The following is a 12,354-nucleotide window of genomic DNA, read 5'->3' as shown; positions in this document are numbered from 1 at the left end:
TAGAGATAATGTAAATCTCGAGGAAGGAAAACCCATTGCTTCAGAACTCATGAAAGCAATAGAAGAATCCAAGTATGCAATTATTATTCTCTCAAAAAATTATGCTTTTTCAAAGTGGTGCTTAGATGAACTTGTCAAAATTCTTGAATGCAAGAAAGAGAAGGGGCTGAAAGTTCGGCCTATTTTCTACCATGTAATGCCCTCTGATGTTGGGAATCAGAGGGAGACTTTTGGGAAAGCATTTCTCAAGCATGAAGAAGATCGCCAGGTTAGCATAGAACAGATACAAAGTGGAGAACTGCACTGAAAGAAGTGAGCAAGATCCGCGGGAGGCATTTAACGGATAGGTAAGATTCTACCTTTTCTTCTGTTCATATCATCAATGGTTTGGATAACTTTTGAAATGGTTTTGTTCTAATTATTTGAAAAATAATATGAAAAAACAAATTGTTGCGCTAGTCCAATAAAACTATAGAAGTAAAGTAAAAGTGTAAAACCCATCAAAATCAATTTGGTACCAAAAAAAAGAAGCCTAAAAAAATTATATTTGATACCAAATATTTACATTTCCTATGTGGCCCTGGCCCATTCCTCAGCAGCTCAGCCCGTGGTCCTGCAAACACACTAACAAAACCCCAATTTTCCCACATTTAACAAATTCCAAATCACCAATTGGAAAAAAAATAAAAAATAAAAAAAAATTGCCCGCTTTGAGTCTGTGACTTCCATACAGCTGGAATGATATCTCTCCTGCTGTCTAGTTTGTGTGCTGGTATAATTTTTTTGTTTGTATTGATTTATGGAACTCTGTGTTCTGTGGCTTTAAACCTGTGACTGAGATGTTTCCGTGGCAGTTTGAGATGTTTCTGTGTTAGGTGCTAGTTTGCATTGTTTTTTGGATTATTTTCTATTGCAGAACTAAACACTTAGATTTTATTTTATTTTTTTATGAAAATTCACTTTTTCCTTCATTCATTTTAGATGCAGAATTCGATTTACATCGAACCAAACGCAGTCTAAGTTGCTTCATTCATTAACCTTTGCTTCACAGTTCGCACAATTTTTATTTATTTTTTAGTTTATAAGCTTGTAAATATTAGAAGTAAAAATATATTTTGAAAAATGATTTTTATTAGTATTATATAGAGAAGTATTTTATTATTTTGTGTGGCCTCTTTAATCCCTAACTAAATAAAGATTCTTTTATTTATTATTTTTAAATATAAGTTTTAAACGTCATAGTGTATCTTGCATCTTTCGTGAAATTATTTAAGTTTATTTATTTATTTATTTATTTTCTACAAGTGAAATTATTCAAGTTGGATGTTATTATGGTGCCTTGTGTGCAAATTAATTAAGTTGGATATTAGTCAAAATCTAGTTCTATCATCATCCTCATCAAATTAGCTACGTAAGTTTGTGACCCAGATTTTCACAAAGCAAGACAGATATTGACGGTACATTTAGCTACTTAGGTTTGCCGTGGCTTTCATTGTAGAGGTCAGCAATTAAATTGTTGATTTGGAGTGTGGCAAGCATGAGAGGAGGTTGTGGGCCATGTCATGCAGGACATTAACGTTTGGTTGGGATGAAAAATGGGGGGCCCGACTGTTTTTATTTAGGCCCATCAAAACTATCTTCTCAAATTGGAGAGAAAATAGGGATGATTTTGCTTAAGCCTTCTTATTTACTATTTTACCCTCGTTTGTTATGTTATCTCCCTCTCTCTCTTTGTCTCTCTTATATATATATATATATATATATATATTACTCATTTTTGTTGTTTTCTTTCTTTCCTACTATGCTGTATTATTCTCTACTTTTTTTTTTTTTTTTTGAAAAAATTCCAACCTATGATGTCCGCTCCCAATGATAGTTATTTATTATCAAACCAAGACATCAATTAGTTTTCTGTTAATCTGTTCTCTAGTTTTTTTTTTTTTTTTTTTTAATTTTTTTATTAACGTCGTTTCTCTTCCCCCCTCCCCCCTTCTTATTCTTTTCTCTGCTTGTTTTTGTCCAGGCTCCAATCTATGCTCTTTTTTCTCATTGTTTTTATATAAAATAAATATAATATCAAAGAAAATAAAAAAAATACAATATGTGTAACATGTTAATTTTTACAAGATGTAATTTAACTAATTTTAATTGACAATAACTTAATAATGTGTTAATTTCTTGTTTAATGAAATAAGGACATAAAAGTAATTTTATATAAATTTCATTTTCCATTCTCTCACTTTTCTCCTAAGCCAAACAAAAAAGCTTTATATTCTTCCACTTTTCCACCCACCCAACCAAACACCATGAGAAAAAACTAAGATATTTTCTATTCTCCACTTTTCCACCATCTCTCCATTTTCTATCGTTTTACTTTTCCTTCCTTCCAACTTCAACCATAAGGTGGTGGTCCTCGGAGTGTTTGTTGATTATCCAAAGAAAATAGCACCATGAAAGTACTAACCTATTTTGCCATAAACCATGATGCATTGCATATATTGATGCAAAGCCGACGCGGCGCGAATCGGCCCGATTCGGGCCGTGAATCGGGCTGTATCGGCCGAAACGGCCAGTTCAGGCCGAAATTAAAAAAAAAAAAAAGGGTGCAGAACGCATCGTTTTACTTACCCTAAAACCTAAAACTCCCTCACTCCATCACACTTCGTCCAGAGACTCCAAAACAGCCTCCTCACTCCAACTCCATCGCTCTTTCTCTCTTCTTTGTGCTGTCTAGGCTGCCTTCATTGAACCAGCCACTCAGTCCTGCATTCCAGCCACTCTAAAGTCTACACACAGCCACTCAGCCACACAACCATTCAATCTTGTGGGTTGTATTTAATTTATGAACATCATGTTTTAGTTATTAAATTTGGTATATGTTATATAATGTGAAAAAGTATGCTTAGCAATATATTAAAAATATAAATAAAAATATTTTTAATAATTTTTTAATCGCCGAGTCCTGCTGCACCCGCACCCACCTTTTTCAAAAATTGCCGAGTCCCGCACCCGCACCCGAGTCCCGAAACGCACCCGTGCTTCTTAGCTGAGAGATAGTGTTGACTGTTGTTAGAACACTAATTTTTCAAATTGACTTGGCCATGAGTTTTTTTATGCTTAGTAATTCTCGATTTCAACAATAATTCTCTAAAACACTTGTGACTTTGGCTATGTATACTGTTAAAAAATCAATGGTGGAGTCCTAAAAATATATAGTGCAAGAATGAAAGGAAGCAAATGATGATGTGGAGGAGAGTGTGAGAGTTGATTGTTGTTGTTGTTGTTGTTGTTGTCGTCGTCGTTTATTTTATTTTATTTTTTCTTTAATAAGAAGAGTTAATGCCTAAATTACTAATTTCTAGATAACAGTAATGACATAACCATGAATGTTTTTTCAATCTTAGATCTAATAATAATTAATGGTTCAAAAAATGTATAACTTTTGTGAAGTTACACCAGATGTAAGTGTGTATCTTGAACACATATCTATAAAAAAAAAAATGTATATTATTGCATAGTAAATGGGTTGAGGTATATATAGAATATCTTCCATATTATATATATATATATATATATATATATATATATATATATATATATATATATAAAAGATAATTGTAGCTGTTTTCTTAGATAAAGAAAATCAATTGTTTAATTGTTTACTGTATTTTTATTATTACATCTAAACAGTAGTTTACACTTGGTTACTCACAATTTTCTTTCATATAAATTTTTTATATAACTAATTTATAAAAAAAAAAAACTTAACTATTGCTAAATCTTATGTTCCAAGTTCCAACTATGTTGAACCCCTAGAAAGGCTTAAAAATGTGAAAGAGAAGTGGTTAGAAAATTTGGTTCATACAATTAAAAATTATTTAAATACAATGAAAGAACATAAGATACAACTTAATAGAGTTAAATGGTAATTTGTTCAAGTGGCAGAGCCAAAGAATTTGTCTTGAGGGCCACGCTAAATATAAAATATATATAACTTATTATCTCCAATTGAAGATATGTTCATAGAATAGAATTAATCTATTATTGTCTTTACAATGAATTTGTTTTTTCTTAAAAAAAAAAAAAAATCTCTAAAGTTAAATTCTTAAAATATTTTATTTGCGATATAAATTACTAGATTACCTACTAAATTGAATAAAAAATTTCAGTGAGACCTATAAAATATTCTAAAATACAAATGACCCCAAACTTTATCTGATACAAGAAGAAGCTATATAAAATAAAATCAAGTTAAAAAGGTACGTTTTCTTTGAAATCACTAGGCCATTTAGCCATTTTTTTTATTATTATTTTAAAACTATTAGTGAGCCTACTCCGATTAGGGGGAGGAGGAACTGCTATTTTAGTGTGGGAGCCTTCAAAAAGTTCTAAAGGCATGTAGAGTGTCATATAGTATGTACCGGATATAATTATTACAAGGAAACGCAATTCAAAATTTTTTTGGGAGAATGACTCTCTACCCCAAATTTGAAGGGAAAATACACTTTCCCTCTCTGAGGTTTGAAGAAATTAACATTCTTCTCTTTTATTTGTATTAGTAATGAAATATTCTAAATTTTATAAGAATATTTTTAGAAATGTTAACCATGTTTAGTAAAAAAATAACTAATAAATTTAAAATAAAAATGAAAAATTTAACAACCCTCAAAACACTTGCAACAACAAATCTCTCCATAACCCATTGAAAAAAGAAAAAAAAAAAAAAAGCAAATTCACGGTTAATATTTTAAAATATACTTTTATTAAAAGTTTTAAAAAATAAATTTTAATTATGAAATAAGATAATTTTGGAAACCTACCATTGAACAAAGGGTAGGTCAATATACAACATTTTTAATGTTGATTTAACAAAGTTTGGTCAATCGGATGTCAAGGGAGAGGGGAAGGGGGAAAAGTGTTTTTTCCATTTAAATTTGAGGTGGAGTATCATTTTCCTAAACCTCAACGGAGGGGAATGTGATTACCAAAAAAAAAAAAAAAACCTATAAGTTCATTTTTGTGACAAATTAAATCCTATATATTTAATTGTTTCAATTTAAACTCCATATTTTCATTAGTGTGACAATCAAAACCCTTATTCCCACCACCTTCTGGTATTTTTCTTTTGAAGACAAGGGTGACGTTTTAAGTTGTGAGAGAGAGAGGGGTAACGGTATCCTAATGTGTGTGTGGTTTATTTTATTTTTATTTTTTTTCCCATTTTGATAAAGCTTTCTCCTCTCTCTCATGCAAGAAAATAAATTGATGATGGGCTATACAGGTTGAATAGAGAGTACCTTTTTTGTGTGTATTGGTGTTAGATTTCTCGCACAAAATTTAATGGACTGGGACAAGGGTTTTGGTTGTCATGGTAGTTAACGAAAGTGTTGTAGTGCTTAAATTAACACAATTAAAATATAGCCATATATGGTTTAATTTGTCTTAAGTATAAAAGAATAGGTTTTTTATTTGGACATCTTGCCTTTCTTCTTCTTCTCCGGGGTTGTTTTGACCGGTAAAACATGGCTCATATTTCTCTACTTAAGCAAAACATCCTTCCTTTTAAATTTTTTTTAAATTTATTTATTTATTTAGAAACAAAGCAAAACATCTTACATTTAATGATGTTTTGTTTCTTTGTGGCTAGCACACTATCTCATAATTTTTTTTTTTAATTACAGTCACGAATCAAAAGATATTCAGGAAATCACAAAAAGCATATTTGATAAATTGAATTATGAATCATTAGATGATTCTGAGCACCTTGTTGGAATAAACTCACGTGTGAAGGAAATGATGAACTTATTTAGCACATTGTCAGAGGATGTGCACTTCATAGAGATTTGCGGGATGTCTAGGATTGGTAAAACCACTCTAGCATATGTCATTTATAACACAATTTGTCATCAATTTGAAGCTAGCAGCTTTATTTGTGACGTTAGAGAAACAGTTGAAAAAGATAAACATGGTCTAGTTAATTTACAAGAACAGCTTCTTTTTGAGACATTGATGGAAAAAGTAAACATTTGGAACCATCGTGAGGGGAGTAAAGTCATAAAGAATAGACTATGCAATAAGAAGGTTCTTATTGTTCTTGATGATGTTAACAAAGATGAACAACTAAAGGCATTAGCAGGGAGCCCTAGTTGGTTTGGTCTAGAAAGTAGGATCATTATCACAAATAAAGATAAGCACTTGCTAAAAAGGCATCACTTGGGTACTACTATACATAAGGTTAATGGATTAGATAATGATGAAGCCCTGGAGCTCTTCAGTTGGACTGTGTTTAAGCAACCCTATCCTAGCAATGAATTTGAGAATTTGTCCAATGGTTATGTGAAGTATGCTAAAGGGCTTCCTATAGCTCTTAAAGTTCTGGGTTCCTCCTTGATTGACAAACCAAGAAAGTTATGGGAAGATTACCTACATCAATTCAAAGAAATCCCTGAAGGAGAAATTCTTGATAAACTTGAAATAAGTTATAAGGGATTGAAAGATGTAGAGCAAAATCTATTTTTGGATATTGCATGTTTCTTCAAAGGGGAGGACAAAAATCGAGTGCAACATAAAGAAGGTTTTGGTAGCTACAAGGATATGAAAACTCTCAAGGACAAATTCCTCATTACCATTTTAGGGGGAAAATTACGGATGCATGATTTAATACAAGAGATGGGTTGGAGAATTGTTAGTCGTGAATCACCTCAGGAGCCTTTGGGTAATTGGCAAAGTTGGTGGCTTTACTTTACTCTAATGGAATTAGAAACCAAGTCCTACTTGGTTTTGAAGTTATACATCATGGCACAAACAAACCAAGTCCTAGTTGGTTTAGGACTTGTAGTAATTGACCTAGCATATTATATATATATATATATGCTGTTATATGGCTTGGTCTATTAATTCTATTGAGAGAAAGGGTTGGCGAACAGGAGAAATAGTACAAGACTAGTGCAAATACAATAAGGTGCTCTATTATTTGTGTGAGAGAGTCAAGGGTGTATTTGGGGCTTGGGTCTTGTAAGAGTGCTTGCGTGCTACTATCGTAATCTCTTTATTTTATAATGGAAATTTCTCTATCACCACTTGTGAATGTGGGCATATTGCCAAACCACGTAAATTTTTTGTCTATTTTTCATCTCTCTTCTTTTATCTTGCGTAAGTGAGTTTATTTTCACAACAATTTTACTCCATTACAAGGTGGCAACCTAGTACCAACAGGTTGACTAAGACTTGGCCCAATCTAGCCTTTGTCATTGTAAGATATTGGACTTGGCCCATTAGGCCCCCAGCCCCACCCCTAACACCTGCACATGCGCAGTAGGGGAGTTAAACTTGTGCCATGGTTTTGCTACCAATTGTTAGTCCACTAGGCCTCCACCCAAAAATCCCACCCCCAACACTTGGCTCCAATACCAATTGTTAGGACCAAGTGCTTACCCATAGCACTAAAAGCTATAGCTGATGGTAAGGGCGCAAGTTTATTCCCTTAAAGGGTGGCAGCCCAGCACCAATGGATTCGTAAAGACTTAGCCCAACCTAGCTTCCACCTCTACACGATGTTAGACTTGGCCCACTAGGCCTCTGCCCAACACATTGAATAAGTTGACCAGCTTTGTGAAGGACGTCTCCTTAGCAAGCAATCAAGAAAGATCTTTCTAAAAGAAACTACTTTAAGAGCAACCAAGCTATTGAAACTTGTTCATACTGACGTGTGTGGATTGATCAAACCATCATCACTTGGTAAAAAATAATTATTCCTTCTCTTTAATGAAGATTTTTAGTAGAAAAATGTAGATTAATTTTCTAAAACAAAAATTTGAAGTGTTGGTGCTTTAAAGAAATTTAAGGCATTTATAGAAAAAAACAGAGTGGCCATGAAATTAACGCTTGGAGATTAGATAGAGAAGGAAAATTCTCATCAAATGTATTTATAGAATTTTGTGAAACAAATGGGCTTTGTCACTCCTCAACAACTCCTAGGTCACTACAATAGAATGGTACTGTAGCAAAAAGGAAGAATTGCTCGATTCTTTACATGTCCAGAAGTATGTAGAAGAGCAAGATAATGCCTAAAGAACTTTAGGATGAAGCTGTTGATTATGAAATCTATCTGTCCAATCATTGTCCCTCAAGAACTGTACAAGGAAAAACCCCATAATAAGCTTGAAGTAGGAAGAAGCCTACAATTTTCCACTTATGTGTTTTTGGGAGCATTGCATATGCACATGAATTGGACCAAGAGAGGCCTAAGCAAGATGATAAGAGAGAATTATGTGTTCATTGGCTATGATCCAACCTCTAAGGGCTACAAGCTCTATAATTTGAGCCCCAGAAGAGTTATTGTCAATTGAGATGTGGAATTCAATGAAGAAGGCACATGGGATTGGAGCACCCAAGAAGAAAAGTAGTATGATTTCTTTCCTTCACTTAAAGAGGAAGAGCAAGTGAATGAAGTTCAAGAAGTGCCTGCCACTCTAGCTCCATCACGATCACCATTATCTCCCATTCTTGAAGTCCATCCTTGTTATCATCACTAGAAGGAAATCTAGCAAAAGACCAAGAAGAACAAGAAGTCTCCAGGATCTCTATGCTTCAATAGAGAATACAGATGATCTACTTTATCTATTTGCTAACTGTGAACCCATAGGATTTAACGAATGATACATGGGAGCTAGCAACTCTTCCACATGGAAAGAAGGCGATTGGTGTAAAATGGGTGTGAAAGTTGAAGAAGAATTCAAAAGGAGAGGTGGAGAGATACAAGGTGAGATTAGAGGTGAAAGGCTATAGCCAACAACAAGGTATTGATTATGATGCGGTGGTTGCCCCAGTTGCTCATTTGGAAACTATATGATTGCTAATCTCTTTAGTAGTTTAGAATCAAATGAGAAATTTTCAAATGGATGTAAAATCTTCCTTTTTGAATGGTTATCTTGAGGAAGAAATTTATGTTGAGTAGCCTATAGGCTATGTTGTTAAAGGGCAAGAAGACAAAGTTTTGAGGTTGAAGAAAGCTCTATATGGCTTGAAATAGGCACCAAAGGTTGGGACAATATAACTGATAGATACTATTAGAACAAAGGATTCTCCATATGCCCACATAAACACGTACTTTATTGTAAGGTGCATAAAAATGGAGGTATTTTGATTGTGTGTTGTATGTAGATGATTTGATTTTTATTGGCAACAATCCAAGAATGTTTGAGGAAACAATAGTTTGTGAGTTTGAAATGACAAATATTAGGCTTATGTATTACTATCTTGGCATTGAGGTGAAGCATATGGATGATGGAATATTCATTTCCCAAGAAGGATATGATGCTAAGGAGATCCTCATGAAATTTGCGATGTCAGATTGCGAGCCAATAATTACCCTTGTTGAATGTGGAGTCAAATTTTCAAAGCATGATGATGGAGAGTAAATAAATCCAACATGCTTCAAGAGTTTGGTGGGAAGCTTGAGGTACCTAACATGTGCAAGACAAGACATTCTCTTTGACGTTGGACTTTTTAGTCACTACTTGGAAGCACAAATCATGGCTCATTTGAAGACATCCAATAGAATCCTTTGCAATGTAAAAGGTACAATGGATTTTGAATTGTTATATTCACCTTTTAAAGAGTTTAAATGTGTTGGCTATAGTGATAATAATTGGATTGGAGACATGACTAAAAAAAAAAGTAGTATTGGTTTTATATTCTACATGGGTGATATTGCATTTTAACGTAGAACGGAAAACATAGTAGGCTAGATCTCGTTCTAGCTTAACAAACCCTTGACGAATCAAGAAAAAATAAGTCTAGAATCCACTAGAAATTTGAGAGAACCTCAAAGAAGTATTTTATTTCCATCTGCCTAAAACTAAACTTACAAAAATACATAATTATATGAGTCCTTTAGGGTTTCAATTAGGCTTCCCTAAAAATACAAATCACAAAACTACCCTTAAATTTCCTACGACATCATAAAAGTCAAAAATACCCCCAAATAAAATAGGTAAAATAAAATAACTAAACATTGGTCTGAAAATAAGCAATAAAAAATATAAATAATTAATCAATCACGTGCCCCTTTGCCTTGATTTATGAATATCCTATTTCTCAAGAAAATCTAGGGATACTTGTTCTGCATCAATCCCCTCCACTGGTGAAGAACTCGCTCTTGAGTTAATCTCCGGACGCAATGGCTCCCCAAGTGGATAGTAGTACTCATACAAATCAGGCACATTAAAAATCTTTGAAATTGCCATATCACCAGGAAGATCAACCACATACGCATTGTCATTGATTTTCTGGAGAATTCTGTAAGGGCCGTATTTCTTTGGCTTCAACTTGTTGTAGGTGCCAATTGGAAACCTCTCCTTGCATAGAAAACCATGACCATGTCCCCCTCTTGAAACACCTTGTGCCTTCGATGTTTATCAGCTGCTGCCTCATACTTTGCATTGGTTTCCTCATGCTTTTTTTTCACCTCTACCTAAATTGACTGAACCTGTTTTGCCATATAATTTGCTGCAACACTCAAACCTAGAAATTTAGGCAACTTGACTAAGTCCAGTGCATGCTTTGGAACCTTCCTGTAAACAATTGAAAATGGTGATCGTATAGTAGAACTATAGACAACATTGTTATAGGCAAATTTAGCTTGTGCAATTGCATTATCCCATTGCTTTGGCTTATCCTGGAAAATGCTACGAATTAAATTCCCTAGAGTTCTATTCACACCTTTGTCTGCCCACCTATCCAAGGATGTGCTGTGTTGCTATTATCACGCCTCGCCCCCGTGTGCATGATATTGTCCTCTTTGGGCGGCCTGAAGGCTCTCTTAGTCTCTCAAGGTTTTGTTCTTTCCTAGGTTCCCAAGTTGCATTAGGGAAAAGGCCTCATACACGACAAGGGATGGCATCCTTATAAGTACATCCCCACGTGCTTCCCTAGGCAATGTGAGATTCCATGAAATGCAAGACCTCCCTTTTGGGTCACTACAATCCACCCTTTTTAAGGGCACACGTGTCCACGTGTATGGGGACCACACTTACAACTAGGGCATGGCTCTGATACCATTTGTCACGCCCCGCCCCCGTGTGCATGATATTGTCCTCTTTGGGCGGCCCGAAGGCTTTCTTAGTCTCTCAAGGTTTTGTTCTTTCCCAGGTTCCCAAGTTGCATTAGGGAAAAGGCCTCACACACGACAAGGGATGGCATCCTTATAAACACATCCCTATGTGCTTCCTTAGGCAATGTGGGATTCCATGAAATGCAAGACCCCTTTTTTGGGTCACTACAACAGTTTTGCTATCAGTGAGTCTAGCTCGAGACAAGAGTTCAGAGGCATACTTGGCTTGAGTAATATAATGTCCATCTATAGAATGAGTGATATCAAGACCCAAGAAGTAGCTAAGATGTCTAAGATCTTTCATCTCAAACTGCTGGCTGAGAAAATCCTTGAGTTCTTGAATGCCACTGAGGTCATTACCAGTTATGATCATATCATCCACATACAAGAGAAGTAAAATAGTACCTTTGTCAGTGCGAAGAAGAAATAAGACAAAATCATAATGACTAGCCATGTAACCTAAGCAAGAGATAGTAGAGCTGAATTTGGCAAACCAAGCTTGTGGAGCTTGTTTAAGGCCATAAAGTGCACGTTGAAGGTGACAAATCTTGTTTGATTCAACAGAGAGACCAGGAGGAGGTTGCATATAAACTTCTTCACTTAACCCATTAAGGAATGCATTTTTGACATCCATCTGAAAAATGTCCCATTTACTGGCAGCAGCAATAGCTAAAAGGGCATGAACATATGAGATACGAGCAACCGGAGCAAAAGTCTCTTCATAATCAATCCTATACTCATGTGTAAAACCTTTTACAACAAGATGAGCTTTGTAGCGCTCAATGGACCCATCAGAGCAAGTCTTAATCTTGTAGATCTACTTACAACCAACCATAGATTTTCCATAGGTAAAGTCACCAAATTCCAAGTATGGTTTTTAGATAATGCATCAAGTTCCTCTTTCATTGCAATCTACCATAAAGGGTTAGTGAAAGCCTCACGATAGGTGTGAGGCTCGTGCAATGTAGCAAGGGCAGTGTAACAATGATAGTCAAGTAAATGTGCAGGAATGGATCTTACTCGAGTTGAGTGATGAGGTGGAATGTCTTATGCAAGATCTTCAGGTGGAGCAGGAGTAGGAGACCCAAGCTCAGGGTTTGGTAGCTCGTCTTTAACCTGTTCATCTTCCACCTGTTCATTAAATGGTGAACTAAGAAAGGGATTAAGGATATCTGGTGGTAGGACAGAGAAGTCTACAGGAGAATTAGGAGCAACTGCAGGAGGATCAGGAGCAGCTACAG

General features: G+C 34.9%; 1 protein-coding gene across 1 annotated transcript; it reads left to right on the top strand.

Annotated features, from left to right (window-relative positions):
- Positions 1-6: 6 nt before the first annotated feature.
- LOC112002068 (disease resistance protein Roq1-like) lies at positions 7-9,419 on the top strand. Its single transcript, XM_065768579.1, has 3 exons — positions 7-347; positions 5,682-6,715; positions 9,163-9,419. The coding sequence occupies exons 2-3, from the start codon at positions 5,794-5,796 to the stop codon at positions 9,417-9,419; spliced, it is 1,179 nt and encodes a 392-aa protein (XP_065624651.1). The 5' UTR covers positions 7-347; positions 5,682-5,793.
- Positions 9,420-12,354: the final 2,935 nt, after the last annotated feature.

Source organism: Quercus suber, unplaced genomic scaffold (genome assembly GCF_002906115.3).
Source record: "Quercus suber isolate HL8 unplaced genomic scaffold, Cork oak 2.0 scaffold_965, whole genome shotgun sequence".
Classification (NCBI taxonomy): domain Eukaryota; kingdom Viridiplantae; phylum Streptophyta; class Magnoliopsida; order Fagales; family Fagaceae; genus Quercus; species Quercus suber.
Note: the sequence above shows the minus strand (reverse complement) of the source record. Positions and strands in the feature narration are given on the sequence as shown.

Bases quoted from the DNA above. Each gene is read 5' to 3' on its own strand.
- LOC112002068 (XM_065768579.1), top strand. From the start codon at position 5,794: ATGATGAACTTATTTAGCACATTGTCAGAGGATGTGCACTTCATAGAG. The intron at 6,716-9,162 runs GTAATTGGCAAA...TGTTGTATGTAG, and splicing joins ATCACCTCAGGAGCCTTTGG to ATGATTTGATTTTTATTGGC.